The 21,486-nt window shown below is 39.1% G+C and overlaps 1 protein-coding gene across 17 annotated transcripts in view; it reads left to right on the top strand.

Moving 5' to 3' along the window:
* The window catches only part of LOC138755825 (intermembrane lipid transfer protein VPS13B-like), a 1,263,706-nt gene that overhangs the window by 159,839 nt on the left and 1,082,381 nt on the right, over nt 1-21,486 (top strand). For all 17 annotated transcript variants that reach the window (XR_011352575.1, XM_069922506.1, XM_069922508.1 and 14 more), the window contains one exon: nt 10,968-11,149. Coding sequence is in view for 16 of the 17 variants with exons in the window: in XM_069922506.1 (XP_069778607.1) it covers nt 10,968-11,149 (182 nt within the window). In the remaining variant the exon portion in view is untranslated. The remainder of the gene's footprint in view (nt 1-10,967; nt 11,150-21,486) is intronic.

Genomic DNA, 21,486 nt, shown 5'->3' with positions numbered 1-21,486 from the left:
AAGAAATTTGACCTATTTGCCCAGACAGAGCCGGAGTTGGTGCTGGAATTTTCTCAAGAACAGAACTTATTAAAGTTGATTTCGGACTCCTTTTTGAAAGATGGCGACGAATGTTGATTTGAAATATTTGAAATATTTTCTGAAGATAAACGTATTTCTGGAACTCCTTGTCCTGCAATAAGGTTTATCAGTGATTTTTTTTTGGATGGAATATTGGAAGAGTGAATTTATTATCTGTGAGTATGCATACATTGCAAACAGATTTTAATAGTTTTGAAAAGTTTTTTTTAAACTAAACAACAAGATCAGTTTAATATTGAGAAAATTGGAAAAAACGGAAACTTTATTATTAAATTTGGAAATTCAGTAGAAAGAAACTATGAACAAGATTGATGATTTATAAAATTAAAGTCGAAGGAGCAATGTCGAAGAAGAGTTAAAAATTTTGAATAAGTTTTTCTTGAAAATAAACAATAATTTCAACTTAATATTGAGAAGATTGACAAAGTGGAAAATTTGGTATTAAATTGGGAAACACAGAAGAAAGAACTTATGAATAACATTGATGCTTTAGAAGATCAAGACCGAAGGAATTATGTTCAAGAAAATTTTAAAAGATTTGAAAAAAACTTTTTTTGAAAGTAAGTTACAAATTCAACTTGAGACTGAGAAGAATGGAAGATTCGGTGTTGAACTGGGATATTCAGAGGTGTTTTAATTCAGTGGATGAAATTCAGGAAGACTTGAAAAAAAAATTTAAAAAAAAGCTTTTATTGATTGTAAACAATGTTTAACTCAGTGTTGGGAGGGTGGAAATGCCGCTTTAGTTGCCCATTCAGAGCCAGCTCTTCAGCGCTTGACGTCCTGCTTTGCGGAAACTGCCAAAATGTTTGGCCTGGAAGTCAGCCTGAAGAAAACTGAGGTCCTCCATCAGCCAGCTCCCCACCATGACTACCAGCCCCCCCACATCTCCATCGGGCACACAAAACTCAAAACGGTCAACCAGTTTACCTATCTCGGCTGCACCATTTCATCAGATGCAAGGATCGACAATGAGATAGACAACAGACTCGCCAAGGCAAATAGCGCCTTTGGAAGACTACACAAAAGAGTCTGGAAAAACAACCAACTGAAAAACCTCACAAAGATAAGCGTATACAGAGCCGTTGTCATACCCACACTCCTGTTCGGCTCCGAATCATGGGTCCTCTACCGGCACCACCTACGGCTCCTAGAACGCTTCCACCAGCGTTGTCTCCGCTCCATCCTCAACATCCATTGGAGCGCTCACACCCCTAACGTCGAGGTACTCGAGATGGCAGAGGTCGACAGCATCGAGTCCACGCTGCTGAAGATCCAGCTGCGCTGGATGGGTCACGTCTCCAGAATGGAGGACCATCGCCTTCCCAAGATCGTATTATATGGCGAGCTCTCCACTGGCCACCGTGACAGAGGTGCACCAAAGAAAAGGTACAAGGACTGCCTAAAGAAATCTCTTGGTGCCTGCCACATTGACCACCGCCAGTGGGCTGATAACGCCTCAAACCGTGCATCTTGGCGCCTCACAGTTTGGCGGGCAGCAGCCTCCTTTGAAGAAGACCGCAGAGCCCACCTCACTGACAAAAGGCAAAGGAGGAAAAACCCAACACCCAACCCCAACCAACCAATTTTCCCTTGCAACCGCTGCAATCGTGTCTGCCTGTCCCGCATCGGACTGGTCAGCCACAAACGAGCCTGCAGCTGACGTGGACTTTTTACCCCCTCCATAAATCTTCGTCCGCGAAGCCAAGCCAAAGAGAAAGAGAAAGAGAAAGAGAGAAAGAGGGAGGGTGGAAAGGGTGCAAAATTTAATATCAAGTTTGGATTTTCAAAAAAAAGAGTTTATGAATAAGATTGGTTAAATTGATGGACCGGTGTTTTATGGATATAAGAAATGATGATTTTTCGGTTTATACGTGTATTTTGTCTGCCTGGTGGGGTGGGGGGGGGGGGAGGGAGGGAGTGGTACTTCTGCTCCCGGCCACAAGGTGGTTTCCTAAGGGGTTAGGGGAGGTGGGGGGGGGGGGGGTGAAAATTTGAAAATTATTTAGTATCTATTATGTAATATTATACTAAGTCAATTTGAAATGAATGTATGGAGATACTATAAATAAATTTCAAAAAAAAAACATGCAGAACTCCTTGGGGTTTTCCTTAATACTACTTGCCATGGCCTTTTCATGTGCCCTTCTAGTTCTCTGTCTCTTAAGTTCATTTCTAGCAAACTTCTCATGAGTGTTTCCTGATTTTTGCTTCCAAACTCTTGTGTATACTTCTTTCTTCCTCTTGTCTTTCCATTGTTCCTTTACCCTATCATTCTTTCCCTGGTTCAGTGGATAAACCTGTCCAGTACCGCATGAAGGTGGTTCTTTAATGTCCTCATTTTTGCTGCATTCTTTCCTGCGATCACCTGTTCCCGATTTACATTTGTTGCCTAATACCATCACAATTAGCCTTTGATCTGCTCCTATTCTTGTTCCTGGCCATGCTAAGTCAAGTATCTCTGAAATTCTCACCCACTGAGGTGTCTGTTATCTGACCACCTTCATTGCCCAATACTAGATCCCATATTGCCTCTGCTTTGGTATGCTTGCCCTTTATTGTGTCAGGAATCCTTCCTGGTCACCAAATAAACTGTCCCATCAAAACCTTTTGCAATGAGGTGCCAATCAATATTCAGGAAGTAAGGGAACATCAAGGCAGTCAATTCTGCCCTTGAAAAAACTAAATCTCTCATGGTCACATCATCATAATTCCATGCTCTAAGTTAATTGTACTTAATATCTTGTCAATACCTTGAAGTTCTGTTTATATCAATGGAATCACCTCTTATTCTTCTAAATTCTAATGTGTTTAGGACAAATTATTTAATTAACTATTTAAAACAAATGCCCAGATTCCAGCATTGTCTCTCAAGGGAAGTTATCTACCCTTGTGTATGAGGTTAAAACATCATACACATTTTGATTGGGGTCTTCCAAAGTCTTGTACAATCTTAACAACATTAGCTTGCCCTTACATTCCAACTTTTTGGAATCTAAGGACTGGACTGATGATCTAGAAGCACAAGTTCAATCCCACCATGTCATCAGGGAAATTCAGATGCTATTAATTAAAACATATAGAATAAAATTATTATCATGAATTATAACTACAAAACTTGGAGGTTATCTGAAAAATCCCAACTAATGTCTGAAGCACATTCCTGTACTTCCCCAGACTGAGCATAATGTTTTGCATCTGAAAATGGCCTGATAGTTTTGGGGTAATCAGGGTTTGACAATAAATGCTACCCTTTGCACCAGAAGTGGCCTGCTTCTGTGAGGATGGGATGTAATTCAGACCAGTTTGTATGCATTAATGATTTGTTTAATTTGGCTACAAGTTGGTAACAGCAATGAAAGAACAGTGGGGCATCTGGGACAGAGGTGAACAACATTTTTCCATAACCTTTGAGATTTTAAGTAATAAACAAATAGAGGGTGGAGAATGAAATAACTTGGACAAATTCAACTGTAACTCAAACAGAATGATAAAGAAGAGGATGGAAAGACTAAGAAAAGAGTAAAAAGGGTAAGAAAGGAGAAAAAGGAAAATTATCATCTTCAAATTTAGTGATTGTAGTTTCCACCTTAAAGTCTAGGCATTAATTAGAGATAAGACCATTACACAAAGAACCAGAAGTAGGCTATTGAGCCCATCGAGTCTGCCCTGCCTTTTAATCATGAGCTGATTCATTCTCCCACTCCCTGGCCTTAAACCTTTGATGCCCTAGCTCAGGGGTGTCAAACTCAAATTCACAGAGGGCCAAAATTAAAAACTTGGACTAAGTCGTGGGCCATACTAAATATTGATTGAAAATTTTCAACAACATCTGCATGTTTTCTCTTCTTTCAACATATGTAATGTTAAACTTTTTTCTTATTAAAATAAATGTTTAATAATAGTTTTGGTTAAACTCTTTCCAGAAGAAGCATTAACAAATGAGAAATAAAAAAATTCAATAAATAATATTTCTCTATAGCCTTTAAGCTCTTTTTAAATGTATTTTTTTTCACAAGCCAACAAGTCAAAAAAATAACAACTTGCTTCAATGAAAATCCAATCTTTCAACTATGAACAGTCCAAAGTTAACCAAAGAAAACATTAATCCAAGCTTCGCTTGCTCCACTGTGATTTACTCTGATGCACCTGGGTCTAAACCAGATACTTGGCATCTCTTCTTAGATGCAAGTTCATCAAACTCTGGGGTCAGAGTTTGCCTCCAACCTGTCTTGAAAGGTTCTGTTTTCTGTCTTTCATTTGGCCATTTTTCAAAAGGGGTTTATTACACGTGAGTTCGGCGACAGGTCACAGATGTTAATGAAAGTAAAGAGAGGAGGTGGGGGCGATTAGCGGGCTGACGGGCCGGCACCAATGCGTTTGCAAAGCATTCTGGGATTTGTAGTATTAGCTGTGCATGCACTAGACTGGCGCGGCGGCCAGCGGGCCAGCTCTAATACATATTTGATATGATCTTGCGGGCCAAATATAATTATATTTGGCCCGCGGGCCTGAGTTTGACATGTGCCTATCAATCAGTCTCAAATTCTCTAAATGACTTGGCCTCTCGAACCACATGTGGGAACAAATTCCACAGATTTACCACCCTCTGGATAAAGAAATTCTTCCGCATCTCTGTTCTAAGCGGACACCCTTCAATTCTGATGTAGTGCCCTCTTAACTTAGACTTTCCCACCATGGGAAACAACCTTTCTACATCTATTCTGTCCATGCCTTTCAACATTTGAAATGTATCAATGAGATTCTCCCTCTTTCTCCTAAATTCATATGAGTAGAGGTCAAGAGCATATCCTCATATGAAAATCTTTTGATTCCCAGAATCATCCTTGTTAACCTCCTCTGAGTCCTCTCCAATGTCAGTACATCTTTTTTTTTAAACGAGGAGCCCAAATCTGTTCATAATACTCCAAGTGAAGTCTCACCAGAACCTTATAAAGACTCGTAATCACATCTCTGCTCTTATATTTTATACCTCTTGAAATGAATGCCAGATTGCATTTGCCTTCTTCACCACCATCTCAACATGCAAGTTTACCTTCAAGCCATCCTGTTGGAGGACTCCCAGGCACCTTTGCATCTGGGTATTTTCATTTTTCTCCCCATTCAGAAAATAGTTTTCCTGTTTATTTTTTTCTACCAAAGTGCATTGTGTTTCATTTGCCACTTCTTGCCCCTTCTCCTAATCTGTCTAAGTCATTCTGCAGCCTCACCATTTCCTTAACACTACCTGCTCCTCCACCCACCTTTATATCATCTGCAAACTTGGTCACATTGCCATGCATTCCATGATCTAAATCATTAATATACAACTCAAAACAATGCCTGGACTTCGAGGTACAATCTACAATGACTAAGTTTAGGCATTAGATAGAGATTCAATCAACGATCCAATCAAACCATTCGCCTATACCCCATTACTGTCTGCTACTTTGCCAACTTTGTTTCCATGCTATCACAAAATTTGTTAAACAATGTTTCCATTAACAAATCATCCCTGGCGTACCTGAATTAATAGCGTTTCCTCGAGGTGATTACTAGCTTTGAGTTGCTGCAATTATCCTCGCTCCCTTTTTCTGAACAAGTTTCTTCTCTTCTTAAATCCTCAGATACACCCTCTTCCAAGTGGCTTTGCTATTTAAGTTCCACCAACTTTTCTAATACCTCCGAGAAATTAATTTTTACTGAATCGAATGTCTTGACCACCTTCTTGACTTTTAAAAATTTTTGAAAGCATCCTCTATATTTTATGTAATTTTAGCAGAAATGACTATACACTAAATTACTTTTTAGAATCAGTAATGTTGTGTTTGGTCATTTAGCCCAATTCAGTACCTTAACTGTTTTCATCATCCAAGTTCTGTTCCAAATGGGCTCAACTCCATGTTCTACTCTTGTACGAGGTTGAATTCAGAGGAATGCAGTAATTAGTAATGCTGCAGAATTTAAAGTAGTTCTGCCTTGATATAAATTGCTGGATAACATATTCAATCAAACAGATGTTTGCTTGCTCCTGCTATTTGAATGAATTGTGGGTGGCAATTTTGTGTTTAGCCATTTCTGCTTGAGAGTATACAAGATTGACTCTGTTGTTGGAAAATTGCAAATTTGAATCAGTTTCTTTTTCTTGCAAAGCAAATATTAAATTTTAAAGTAGTTGAAATCTTCTAATCAGTTATCCTATTGACAAAAATAATAACTCGATACCTCATGGTCAGGAATGAGAGATGCAGATAACAGAATGTTTTTCTACTCTTAGGATTAATTTTTCATCACCACATATGGTAACAAATATGTTTTAATTTTCCCACATCTGGCATTGCAGGTTTATCTTCTCAACTATGAAGCCAAATAGTTTTGAATGTTTTTTTTTGCGGGGGGGGGGGGGTTATTAATTTGAGGCTTTATTTGTTCACTTTTACCTTCTTCCTCTTGGCTTCTAATGAAATAAGAATCCTAATTCCTGCAATGCTCTCTTTACTATCGGAATTTGGAAGTTTTTCTGGATATAAACTAGATTTTCATAAAAGTGAATTATTCCCAATAAACTCACATGATCCTATTAATGATAATATACCATTTAAGATTGTTAAAGAGTATTTTACTTATTTAAGTGTTAACATCATGAGTAAATTTAAAGATATGTTAAAATTAAAATGTCCTCCTTTCGTTTTTGTGAAACAATTTTTTACTTGATGGTCCCCAGTGACTTTGTCTTTGATTGGTCGTATTAATACTGTTAAGATGATAACATTACCTAAAATTTTATACCTATTTCAAGCTGTCCCAATTTTTATTCCTAAATCTTATTTTGATAATATTGATTCTAAAATTTCATCTTATATTTGGAATGGTAAGGGAGCCAGATTGAATAAGCTTCACTTACAGAAACCTAAGAAGGATGGTGGTATGGCATTACCAAATTTGAGATTTTACTATTGGGCAGTTAAGATTTGATATATTATTTTTTGGATTTATTACTTTTATACATTTGATTGTCTACTCTTGGTAGATTTGGAATTGAAATCTGTCCAGAATTATTCCACAGCTTCTTTTTTTAAAACCAGCATTATGTTTTAGATAATTTAAGATCAATAAGTATATTTTCAATCCAATTATTGAATATTAATTATTTATTTGGTTTCAATATTGTTTTGAGCCCAGTGGACACTAAACCCAGCAGCAATAGATATTCACCAAGACAAATGGTTACTTAAACAAAAGTTGCTTTTAATTATCTTTGAACATTAAAATAGAATCAAACTTTAACTTATCTCTATTGACTTACTTAACCTAACTTAACCCCCTTCTGATTCTAAACACACAAGTATGTATGTAATGTGTGTGAAAGTTCAGAAAAGTTCTTTGGTTCACAGTCCAATCTCACTTCTCATTCCTCCAAGTTCACTGGTTGCAGGCTATTCCTACACTATACATAGAATTTAACATTTATAAAGTTCACCAGGCTTTGGTGCCACTCAGCAAGGTTCTTTTCGGTTTTCAGAGAGAGATTTATTGTTCCAGGATATCCACAATTGATGTACTTCCATCTTGCTGATGAAACTTGCCCCTTCAGGGTTTTCCAGATGATAACCTCTTTCTTTCAGGTCACCACAGAGTTCCTTTTTGTTTCTTTTATTTCAAGTGAAACATTAGTCAGCCAGTCTTGCATGAACCACAAGGACTTTGACCAGGCCATCTTACAAAAGCTTGCCAGCTTGTCCTGTTCAAGTCCCAGCTGCTGGCTGTAACACTGTACAAGTGATCTGTGTGTGTGTGTCTGTCTGTCTGTCTCTCTCTGCTTGCAATGATCTTCTCAGAACAGCAAGTTCTCTTCCAGACAGAATGCGGCTCCAACATGCTCTTTTATCTGTTGCCTTTTGTAAACAACAACCCATTGGTGAAGTTTCTTGAGCACTCATTAAAGCTCTTGCAAAGGCTCTGGAGCTGATACGTCTACCATGGGACAGAGCTCCAGTATTTTAAATAAGATCTGTTTTAAAGTATTTGTATGTAACCTAGTCTAACAAAACCTTTCCCAATTTATCTCCCAAAAACATATCTATATACTCTGTCACAATATCAAAGGTTTTTTTGGGAATAATTTTTTTTTGCCTTGGCTAATATATATCTTAATTACTTTATTATGCCATCGACTCATGACCAAACCTTCCTTATTTGGAAGATTAAAGGAAAGTTCTCTTCTGTTGATTTATTCGCTGATGGTGGTTTGGTTTCTACCAAATATAGTTTACCATTGTTATGAGCCCAAAGGATCCCAAAACCCAGCAGCAATAGACATTCACCAAGACAAGTGGTTTTTAAAACAAAGTTATTTTAATCAATTTTAAACATGAAAACAGAATCAAATTTTAACTTATTTCTATACTTAACTAACCTAAATTAAGCCCATTCTAATTCTAAGCGCACATGTATGTGATGTGTGTGTTAAATTTAAGAAAAGTTATTTGGTTCACAGTTCAATCTCACTTTTCCTTCCAAGTTCTCAGGATGCAGGAAATTCTTATACTGTGCACAGAATTTAACTTGTATAAAGTTCACCAGGCTTTGGTGCTCGAAAGGTAAATGTTTACCGCTCAGGAAGGTTCTTGTAGGGTTTGCAGAGAGAGATTTGTTGTTCCAGGATTTCCACAACTGAGGTACTAGTCACCTCAATGTCTCACTGATAAAACTTGCCCCATCAGGGTTTTCCAGATGGTAACCTCTTTCTTTCAGGCCACCACAGAATTCTGTTCTGTACCTTTTATTCCAATAGAAACATCAGACAGATAGCACTTCCAGTCATCCATTGCTTTGGAACTTTCTTTTTCCAACCAGCTCTTGTTTCAGTCGTTTTCAAGCTGAGAGGGCTTGTCTTCTCTCCCTCTCTCTCTTAAACTGAGACTGCCAGAAAGCCCATGAGACTCTCTCATTTGCAAAAACTCCCACCTTCTTTAGCAAACAACAGTTCTTCTCCTTGGTGAAGATGTTGTCTTGGGAGTGACCTTTCTGTGAGCACTTTGCAGAAAGGTACTTGTAGCCAGTTTGTCCCCTCCAAAACAATGGTCTTTCATTTTATGATGTCAGTTCAATTAGTACCTACTTGTGAAATGTGCATCACATTCTCCAGATATCCTGCAATGTTATTGAATATGAATTCTTCAGTCTTTCAAATAAGATCTGTTTTAAAATGTGTGTATGTATGTAAACCTACTCTAAATCTTACCAAATTCATGAATACATTAATGTATAATTATCTAACATTACAACAACCAGATTTACTTGACACTTTGTTCCAGTTAAACCCCTTTCAGAAGGATTTAATTGGTATTATTTTCACTCATATTAAATATGAGATGAGTCTCCATAGGTAAGGTTCGACAAACATGGGAATCAGAACTTCAACTAACATTGTCTCCTGAAACATGGAGAATTACTAGACTAGTTAATACTTCTTCCCTTTGTGCACGTCATTCTTTAGTACAGTTTAAAATTGGTCGTAAAGCTTAATATGTCAAAAGATAAACTAGTTTACATTGTTCCTAGTACGAGCTCTACTTGTGATAGATGCAATACTGATGCGGCTTCATTGACTTATGTGTTTTGGTCATATCCCATGTTAGAAAAATTTTGTAAACATATTTTTGACTGCTCGTTTTGGAATTACAGAAGTAGGTTGTTTGCCTACTTCTGCGTATGGAATTATAGATTTTTGTACATTATTTGGTAGAAGAGCCATTTTACTTAAATGGAAAACTCTGATTCTCCATTATTTCAATGCTTTTCTCATGTTATATCTTTCTTAAATTTAGAAAAAAAAATCAGGTTTTACTTTACATACAACTACTACATTTGAAGAAACATGGAAACCATTTATTAATAACTTTCATGGAATATAACCAGAATTATTCTGTGAATTAACTCTTCCTTTCCAAGCGTAATAAAACTCATGCGTTTTTGTTATCTGTAGGTGTGGGCCGGAGCTCTGTTTTAAACTATTCGACAGATCCTCTGGATAGGCTGCTCAGTTTTTTTTAATGTTGTTGATTTTTAAAGTTTTTTAGTAGAGAAGTTGTTTTATTTGATTATAATTATTTCTTTATCTCTGTTTTCTTGTAGAATAATTATTTCTAATATGTCACATTTTCACTCTTTAGTATTTACATGTGGATACTTATACTATGTTGGCTTGGACATCCCATTTTAATTGTGTTACTTCTATTCTCCTTTTGCTGAGTAGATGATGAAATGTTAATAAAAAGATTGAAAAAGGCAGAATCCTAACTGACAACAGGCGTGGTGTTTTACCAGATACATTCAATTAAGTTATTGTAAATTACATAATGCTTTTTTAAAAGAAAAACGTTATTTTATTTTGCATACGCCAGTGCCAAAATAATGAGATTTTGATAGGCTGTTAACATCTCTCAGTGGAAATGTTGACGTGGATAGATTCAATGTTAAATATTCACATAAAATATTAACCCAAAAATACAGAATCAATATCATCATGGTGGCATGGTTAGCGAAGTGGTTAGCACAACGCTGTTACAATGCCAACGATCGGGACTGGGGTTAGAATCTCGTGCTGTCTGTCAGGATTTTGAATGTTCTCGCCATGTCTGCGTGGTGTTTCCCCAGGGGCTCTGGTGTCTTCCTACTGTTCAAAATGTACTGGGGTTTGTTGGCCATTTGGGTGCAATTGGGTAGCACGGGCTCATGGGCCAAAATGGCCTGTTACAATGCTGTATATCTAAGTTTTAAATATAAATTTATGTGGAGGGTGTTAGCTTTCTATTTTGGCCATTCATACCCTGTTGCTGTGATTTTTTTTTTGTCATAACTTAATTCTGCTGATTGCTCTTCAGCTCCAGAATTGGTGTTGCGAAAGGTGATCAATTTTGCTGATTGCACGGTTTGTCTGGACAAGCGAAATGCAAGCGGAAAGATTGAGTTTTATCAGGACCCTTTGCTCTACAAATGCTCCTTCTGCACCAGACTGCACTTTACTTACGACAATCTCAACTCTAAAATTCCATCAATTATTAAGGTATGTTTCTAAGAGAATTTTGTAAAACATGGGTAATGACTCCCTCAGTCGGTCAGTCTAAATTATTTTTGGGGAATGTTTGTGGAAAATTGTAAGTGGATGTCTGTGACTAAGCTGTGAACTTGCAATTGTGGAATGATTATGTCATTGCACTTCATTCCACAATTAAAGCCAAAACCAATGTTTTTTGGCATTCCCTGATCAAATTGTTAAAAATCTATAATGGCAGCTGAGGAAATTAAATTCAGTAAATTATATTAATCTGAATCAGTGATGGTGACTATGAAACAGCTGGATTGTTGTAAAAACACATTTAGTTCAGTAATTTCCTGTTGGGAAGAAAATTTGCCCTATTTCTCCGTTCTGGGCTGTAAATGACTCCTGATGTCGTTGCTGTTAACTTAGCGCCCTTGAAAGTAGTGCTCAGGCAGCAAGCACACAGAAAGTGCTATGATCAAAGTTAAGGTCAGAAGGAGTGATGGTTTACTTATAATTAAACAGTTCCATTTGGAGTTCTTCAGATAATGCCAAAGCGTGTGCAGATATGCAGCAGGTTATGGACAACTTTCAGACCAAGTAACAAATAGTATTTGTGTAACACGAGTGACAGCTAATAAGGAGAATTCAAACCACCCTTTGTTAATGTTCAATGACGTGTCATTCTGAATCTCCCACGACCAGTACATCAAATTAATCAGACACTGAACTGGACTAGCCATATTAATTGTGGATGTAATAAATCACATTGTGACAACCCAAACGTCTTTCCACCATATACGAGGCACAAAATTCTTTCTTTTCCTGGAATCTGGAGATCATATGTGATGAAATGATAGAATTTATCTATTCAGGTACACAAAAGCATAATTAGAATCATGGAAGCCTCAAATGAATTTGGGGCGAAACAACTTGGTAGAAAAATACAACCAAAAAAACAGTAAAAAAGTGCTTTATTCAAAGTCAAATAATTGCAGCCAGAAAACTGGATTTTATAAATTGGAAGAATTAAATTAATTAGTTTAATGTCTTTTGATGTTGAAATAGGAAATTGAACATAAATTGTTGATGCACGTTTTTTTTAGAAGTTTCTGAATTAAGTTAAGCAAGAAAAGGATATTTGTTTCTCTGAAGAATATATCTACTCCAGTGAGACAACCAGTTTCTTCTCAATATCAATCAGGTAGATTGATATTCACCTCAGAGTGTTGATTACCAGTCCCTGTGCCATGCTGTTTCATAAGAAATAGGAGCAGGAGTCGGCCACCCGGCCCATCAAGCCTGCTCCGTCATTCAATAAGATCATGGCTGATCTGATCATTGACTCAACTCCACCAACCTGTCTTTTCCCCATATCCCTTCATTCCTTTTTTATGTAAAAATCTATCTTACTGAACCATAAATATGTTTAACAAATTAGCCTCAACTGCTTCCCTAGGCAGAGAATTCCACAGATTCTCGACTCAGTTTTTTCTTATCTCCATCGTAAATCTACTGCCCTGAATCTTGATTCTGTGTCCCCTCGTTCTGGTCTCATCTTCCAGTGAAACAATTTTCCTGCCTCTATCTTATCTATCCCTTTCATTATTTTATATGTTTCTATAAGATCTCCTCTCATTCTTCTGAATTGGAATGAGTATGCCAGGTGATTTAGTCACTCCTCGTAGGTCAACCCCCTCATCTCTGGGATCAACCTGGACTGCCTCCATGCCCAGTATATCCTTCCTCAAGTATGGAGACCAGACCCTCACACAGTACTCCAGGTGCGGCCTCACCAGGACCTTGTACAGTTGCAGCATGACCTCTCTACTCTTGAATTCAATTCTTCTAGCGATGAAGGCCAACATTCCATTTCTCTTCTTAATAACCTGCAACACAATTTTTTGCGAATCATGCACAAGTAATCTCAAGTCCTACAATACAGGATGCTGCAGTTTTTCATCATTTAAATAATAATCTGCTCTTCTATTTTTCCTACCAAAGTGGATGACCTCGCATTTACTAACCTTGTACTCCACTTGCCAGACCTTTGCCCACTCACTTAACTATATCTTTCTGCAGCTTCTCCACATCCTCTGTACAATTTGCTTTTCCACTCAATTTAGTATCATCTATAAACCTGGCTACACGACACTCTGTCCCCTCTTCCAAATCATCAATGTACATGGTGAACAGCTGTGGGCCCAGCACCGACCCCTATGGCCCCCCACTTTTATCTGCCAATCAGAAAAACATCCATTTATCCAGACTCTGCCTTCCGTCAGTTAAGAAATCCTCAATCCTTCCCAATATATTTCTCCCAACTCCATTCATCTGCATCTTATTGATAAGTGTTTTGTGTTGTACCTTATCAAGCGCCTTCTAGAAATCCAAATATATAACATCAACCTGTTCCCCTCTATCTACCGCACCCATTACATCCTCAAGGAACTTAGCAAGTTTGTCAAACAAGACCTGCCCTTTCTGAATCCATGCTGTGCCTGCCTGCTGGAACCCCTTTGTTCTAAATGCCTCTTATTTCATCCTCAATGACAGCTTCAAGCATTTTCCCGACTATAGACGTTAAGCTTTTTAAAAAGTGGTATGACATTTGCTGTCTTCCAATCTGCTGGGACCTGCCAAGAATTTTGGTAAATAACTACCAATGTATCGACTATAACTCCCGCCATTTCTTTCAGTACCCTGGGATGCATCTCATCAGGACCAGGGGATTTGTCTACCTTCTTCCTGTTTGAGAGACAATCTCCCAGCACATTGGGGTAGTTGATTGCAGCATGGCACCATCAAATCCCAGACAGCATGCTGCATTGATAGAATTGCATAGCCCAGTCATAGTGTTTTTCCCATGGTAGGGGAACCAAAAACTAAAGGCCATAATTTTTCATTGAGGATAATGGTGGTTATGTGGAATGAGTGATAGAGCTGAGTACAGTTACAATGACTAAAAGACATTTAGATAGGTACATTGATAGTGAAGATTTGGAGGGATCTGAGCTGCAAGCAGGCAAATGGGATTGGCTGAGGTGGACAACTTGGTCCACATGGACAAGATAGGCCAAAGGGCCCATTTCTGTGCTGTAAAATCATGATTACTTGATTTTGCAATGATGAGGTCTGCCCATAGCTCACCAGATATCAAGCTGCCACTTCCACTTCATTTAAAAAAAATATTTTTCACACTATGAACCATATTGACCAAAATACACCTACCTAAACCTTTCCCTCTTGAATATAGTCTCATTTTCTCCCCCTTTCCCCCCTCCCTTTCCTCCCTCCTTCCCACCCCCCTCCCCACCCACTCAACGTTCAACATATATGATACATTAAACCCATTAAACAATGTCATCACACAATGAAAATAAACAAGAAATTTGTGTCATCCACTTTTACACTTCCGCTTCATTTTTGTGAATTAAGAGTTCACATTTCAAATTTTAAAAATTTAAATTTCCAACCAGTTTAAATCTTTTTTTATGTTTAATGCTCCATAGCACACTCACAAAGATCAACTATCGAAATCAAATGTAGTCCCATTTATCTTTTTTGACTATCATAATCTGATGTATATTCAGCAAAACGATATTCTTGTAAGACAAGTTTCTCTTGTGTCTTGGTGTGAGCTTGCAGGCGCCTCAGATTGAAGAGACTGCCATCCGTGCGGTACCGGATGTAAACAGCGTCTTCATTGTTGGGGTCTTTCATGGCTTGGTTCAGCATCATGCTGAAGAAGATTGAAAAGAGGGTTGGTGCGAGAACACAGCCTTGCTTCACGCCATTGTTAATGGAGAAGGGTTCAGAGAGCTCATTGCTGTATCTGACCCGACCTTGTTGGTTTTCGTGCAGTTGGATAATCATGTTGAGGAACTTTGGGGGACATCCGATGCGCTCTAGTATTTGCCAAAGCCCTTTCCTGCTCACGGTGTCGAAGGCTTTGGTGAGGTCAACAAAGGTGATGTAGAGTCCTTTGTTTTGTTCTCTGCACTTTTCTTGGAGCTGTCTGAGGGCAAAGACCATGTCAGTGGTTCCTCTGTTTGCGCGAAAGCCGCACTGTGATTCTGGGAGAATATTCTCTTGTCCGTGAACTACTCTTTGCAGACGATGCCGCTTTAGTTGCCCATTCAGAGCCAGCTCTTCAGCGCTTGACGTCCTGCTTTGCGGAAACTGCCAAAATGTTTGGCCTGGAAGTCAGCCTGAAGAAAACTGAGGTCCTCCATCAGCCAGCTCCCCACCATGACTACCAGCCCCCCCACATCTCCATCGGGCACACAAAACTCAAAACGGTCAACCAGTTTACCTATCTCGGCTGCACCATTTCATCAGATGCAAGGATCGACAATGAGATAGACAACAGACTCGCCAAGGCAAATAGCGCCTTTGGAAGACTACACAAAAGAGTCTGGAAAAACAACCAACTGAAAAACCTCACAAAGATAAGCGTATACAGAGCCGTTGTCATACCCACACTCCTGTTCGGCTCCGAATCATGGGTCCTCTACCGGCACCACCTACGGCTCCTAGAACGCTTCCACCAGCATTGTCTCCGCTCCATCCTCAACATCCATTGGAGCGCTCACACCCCTAACGTCGAGGTACTCGAGATGGCAGAGGTCGACAGCATCGAGTCCACGCTGCTGAAGATCCAGCTGCGCTGGATGGGTCACGTCTCCAGAATGGAGGACCATCGCCTTCCCAAGATCGTATTATATGGCGAGCTCTCCACTGGCCACCGTGACAGAGGTGCACCAAAGAAAAGGTACAAGGACTGCCTAAAGAAATCTCTTGGTGCCTGCCACATTGACCACCGCCAGTGGGCTGATAACGCCTCAAACCGTGCATCTTGGCGCCTCACAGTTTGGCGGGCAGCAGCCTCCTTTGAAGAAGACCGCAGAGCCCACCTCACTGACAAAAGGCAAAGGAGGAAAAACCCAACACCCAACCCCAACCAACCAATTTTCCCTTGCAACCGCTGCAATCGTGTCTGCCTGTCCCGCATCGGACTGGTCAGCCACAAACGAGCCTGCAGCTGACGTGGACTTTTTACCCCCTCCATAAATCTTCGTCCGCGAAGCCAAGCCAAAGATTCTTGTAAGAGATTGGGAATCCTGAAAAGATTTATGCTGTCCTGTTGACTCTGAGGACTGGGGTATCATAGCTGGGTGGTCTTGATGCCTTCTCTGGGTTAATTCCATGCCAATGCTAGAAACCAGGACTTCTGTGGGATTAAAATCAAGATCAGTGGTCATTGTGGAGCAAAAGTGATGGTTGACCGTTCCCTTTCCTCCAAATATGCGGCCTCACCTGCAGAATTCTCTGCATTCCAATGTCTTCATTCTTTTGAGTCTCCTTCTGTGGGCTACATGTGTAAGTTACAGGATTAGAGTTCGTATGAAGCCACAAAATTTGAGCCATTGGATCTAAATTTTATGTGCTAAGACCATAAAGCATCGGAGCAGAAATCAGTTATTCAGCCCATCAAGACTGGCCTGCCATTCAATCATGAGCTGATCCATTTTCCCACTTGGCTCCACAGTCTGGCTTTCCCCACATAATCTTTGATGCACTGGCTGAACAAGAATGTGCATAAGTATTGTCATTTGTTTACTAATAAATGAATTGGCAATTTTTCAAAGAAAGTGAGAATGTGGAATGACGTAGATTCCTTAGACATGTCAATAAATGGGTGGCCTTCAGGGCACAGATGAGATGGAATTTCTTAACCCAGAGAATTATTAATTTTTTGGAATTCTCCACTCACAAGGGATTTGTAGGCACAGTTGATGTGTATATTCAAGACAGATCAATATATTTTTTAGATAATCAGGGAATCAAGTTCATGAAGATAATATTGTGCAAAAGGATGAGGCATGGGTCTTACTGAATGGCAAGGGGTCATATCGCTGCTTCCTGCTTTATGTGCCTATCACATGCTATTGAACAGATGCCCTGCTACATTGTAAATTTTACATAATTCAAAGTTATAATTTTTCAATATCAAATGCCCCTGATTTCCTGCCTACTGGACTCTCACAGTACTTCTCAAACTGTAGTTGTGGACTTGTGATAGATAGTCCAAGGCAAAGACTAATGTTACAAGTAACATGTAAAACAAGGTTGTAAGTTTGCAGATGAAAACCAATAATGCTCAAAATATTTCCCAACAAAACAAAACAAAAAATCTTGTTTGTAGCTCACTTTACACTAGTTTTCCATGAGTTTGTAAAAGGTCGTCCTTGGTCTGTCGAAAAAAATAAGGTTGCTTGTCAACCATTTACACTATTTATCTCTGTGGCATTGAACATTTTTCATACAATTGAAAGGAAGCAACAATCCAGAGTTTTTTTTTAGGAAGAAAGGTGTCCGATTCTCTGAAATCCAGCTTGCAACTTTTATTTCTACATGTTTTTGTCTCCCTGTAATCCTTGGGTGGAATTAAACCACCCGTGTGATGCCTTGGTGTAAAAATCACTCTGATAATCCATTCAGTTTTATTGTCGCAACTTTTGAGTTCAAAGCTTTAATTCATTATGGAGTTCTGCTGACATTGACAAACTGGTCCAGTTCAGTGGGACACCTAATGATTGAATTACTGCTATGTAACATGTTGCGAGTGATAAATTAATTTATAAGTAACATCATTTTAGCCGTAGAGTGTGATAAATTATTATTTGTTTTCTGTGTTGGTTTTGAAGGAATACACTTCCATTATATTGTGGAAATGCCCATACCTTTAGGATCCTTTCTCTAGTTCATTGTCTCAGACATAGTTGTAGATTATCTTCCTCAATATGTTCTTAGTCGAAGCTCAGCTGCTCCAAATTGCAAAACTGAAGGTTAAATAGAAAACCCAATTGAATTTGAGCATTTAATTTAATATGATGATCTTCCTTGACTTCAGATGACCGATTTCATCAAGCTTGTGGCTTGGGCTGGGCGATAAATTGTTGCAATGGGCAAGTGTGGAGCAGCAAATTCTTGCAAGTAGTCAGCACAGGCCAAAAGAATAGGACTTTCTTCACAGATGGCAGCAGATAACAAAGTTGCACTGAACTGCAGTGTAAATTGGTTAATTCAGTGAATATTAATGTCTGTAGAACAGATTGTTGCCAGCATTAGTTGTGATGGCTCCGTACTCAAGCCTGATGACTTCAGCTATGCTTCTTTTCAAGATTGCCCAAGAAACGGAAAAGGATGAAAAAAAAATATGTGCAAGAAATTTAAAGATAGATCTGGTAAAAGTCCCAAAGAGCTGTCAATAAAAGTTGCCAGATGCTTATTATTTGAAATGAATGACTTAAGCTTTTCCAGACCCCACATAATATGTATTTTCTGGGCTGTTGTATCAAAACAAGATGAACAATTATCAGCGAGTCGATCTGTTGTTTCACCCTCCATCTTTCCTGCCAAAAATGTATTAAACCAGTACCATGGTACGTTTTTCGTGAAGATATAGCCAAGATAACAAATATATCTGTAATTCTTATAATAAGCTTCCTGGCAATAAAATGAAATCATTTTACAGAACAGAAGGAAACCATTTGGCTTATTGTTCCTAAATCTCTGTGAAAGACAGTTCCTTTCCCATGCTTTTTCCACATTCTCTTAAATGTATTCCCTTTTAAATTGTCTAATTTTAAAAGTGTTATGATTTCTTCTTTGCCATTGTTTGTTTCTAGTAGGATATTCTTAATCCTGGCAGCTTTGCATTGAATAAATAAATCTTGTGTTCTTTTAAGATGATAAACATTCCCCTCTGGTTACCAAATAACTTTTTAACATTGTGTTTGGAACTGAGGATTTCACTTGTGCACTTGATTATTTCACGGACATTAGGATCAACAAGAATAGCAAGAATTTTGCAGTTCTGTGGCACCCTTAACTAAGTTGCATGTTACAGACCACTTCACTGGAACATTATCAAACAAGATGTAGCACAGAGGTTTGGGGAAACTGACAAATGAATGGAGGCGAGATGAGTATTTTGAAAGAGTGAAGGCCAGTGGCGAGGTTTAAGAGGAAATGACAAAGCTTCATCAATGCACCAATGAAAGCGTAGTTGCTGGATGGATCACAGCACGGTATGGGAACTGTTCTGTTCACGATCATTGGAAGTGACAGGAGGTAGTGAATGCAGCTCAGAACCTAACACAGATTTCCCTCCCCTACTCCCATCTGCATCTAGGAAAGGCAGCTAACATACTGAAGGATCCATCACACCTTGGACACACTCACTTTTCCCTCCTCCCATCGGTAAGAAAGACAATGAGTGTGAAAGCACACACCAGCGAGCTTCAAGACTTTCTTTCCCACAGTCTTCAGGTTCCAGAATGAGCCCCTTTATTATGCTCTCATATTGTCTTTGCTTGGCTCTATTTGATTTTTCTTTTCATTGGAAACTGTGTGCTTCACCTGGCAAGATGAATTTTATAAATTCTGCTCACAGAAGAACCCTTCTTACTGCACCAGATATACTTTGATAAAAACAAACTGAAATAATGGTCACCCAAATTGTGATTTGGAATGCACAAAGGACAGAATTGGGAGCAAGGTGGATATATTTGGATGTGCTTGTTTTGGCGGTGGTTACATCTGTTACAAGTCCCGCATCGGACTTGTCAGCCACAAACGAGCCTGCAGCTGACATGGACATCTACCCCCTCCGTAAATCTTCGTCCGCGAAGCCAAGCCAAAGACATCTGTTAGGATGGGCAAGGCCACTGGAGAATTTGCAAACTAAAGATGATTCATTAGAGCCAAGTTCCCCGACGGGGCTTTGAAAATTTTACAGCAGCATTACACGGTCATTGGAAACGTACAACACGGAAGGAGGCCATTTGGCCCTAACATGCTATGTTAGTCAAGAAGGAGCAACCCTGCCTCATTCTGCCTCTAGATCTTAGTCTCTGCTGAACCAACTCTTCAAATAGATATCCAAGTACTGTTTAAACCGTAATGATTGCTGCCTTAGCTTTCAGACAGTGAATTCCAGACTTCTACCACTTTCTGAGTAAAAATAAAATGCCTTCATCCTCCCTTTAATCCTTCCACCAATTACTTTAAATCTATTCCACTGTAATTTAACCACTCTGCTAAGGGAAATAGGCCTGTCCTAGTTATTCCCTCCAGGCCCTTCATAATTTTATACATCTCACTTGAATTTCCTCTCAGCCGCCTCGGTTCCAAAGAAAACAATTTTACTCTGTTCAACCTTTCCATGCAGCAAAAGTTATGCAGTTCTGGCACAACTTCATAAATCCCTGCACCTTTCGCAGTGAAATGACATCATTCCTGTAATGTGACGGCTGGAACTGTGCAGTGTACTTGAGCTCTCATGTTGCTTGTACTGTATTTTATTCTAAAAATAACTCCCTTTAGCTAACAGTGTCACACACTTTGTTCTCATCTCTCTTTGGGGAGAAGACTTAAGAGTGGGAAAGTAAGCACCGAGGCCTAAAGACAGTTTTCTTTGCAGCCATCAGGCTCCTGAATAAACCCCATATCCGTGCGCTTTGTTAAAACACACAAATGCTGGAGGAACTCAGAGCATCCACGGAAAGTAAAGATGTTTCAATGTTTCAGACCTGAGCCCTTCTTCAAAGGATGTGCAAAAATCAGGCTGGGGGATGAGGGGAGAAAGGGCAGAGGGAGGTTCACAGGCCAACAGGCAAAAAGCCATAATTGGACATGGAGAGGAGGACAGGAGAGGATAGGTGAGAATTGATCTCGGGAGGGTGGTGGCTCTGTGAATGCAGAGCTGAAGGAAAGGAAAGAAGACAGAGATAGAGGGAGAGACAGAGCAAGAGGAAAGGAGTCAGGGATAGGAGAAGCAGGAAATGGGGGTAGGGCTAACAGAAACAGATGATGTGGCTACCAACCGATTGAAGGGTGCTCAGATGTAAACTCTAAATTAAAATTGTAGATATTGCCCTGTCAGTAGCAAAGAATGCGATGACCTGGAAGCCTGACTCTACCCTGCTCATCACTCGATGGTCCACGGAGATGCACAACTGTGTGCTCATGGAGAAAATAACATATAATATAAGAAATAAATATGATAATTTTGCCAAAATATGGCAACCTTATCTAGGGCTCTTTGGTGTGCAGCTATAACAACAACCCACAGTTCTAAAAAGCCAAGAAAATACATAAAGACAACAGGAATGAAGCACCTCAAAGAGTGGAATTAGATTAGAAAGACTGGGGGATGCTGAATTTTCTTTTTTTAAAATAATTTTCTGTTTGTCACTTTAATTGTGTGACAGATTATGTTATATTTTATATTATGTGTAGATATGTTTTTGGAAGATACATTGTGAGGGTTTTTTTTTAGTTGATCACAAACA

The sequence above is a fragment of the Narcine bancroftii genome, chromosome 2, assembly GCF_036971445.1.
Source record: "Narcine bancroftii isolate sNarBan1 chromosome 2, sNarBan1.hap1, whole genome shotgun sequence".
NCBI lineage: Eukaryota > Metazoa > Chordata > Chondrichthyes > Torpediniformes > Narcinidae > Narcine > Narcine bancroftii.
The sequence above is the reverse complement of the archived record's forward strand: the minus strand, read 5'-3'. Positions and strand labels throughout refer to the sequence as shown.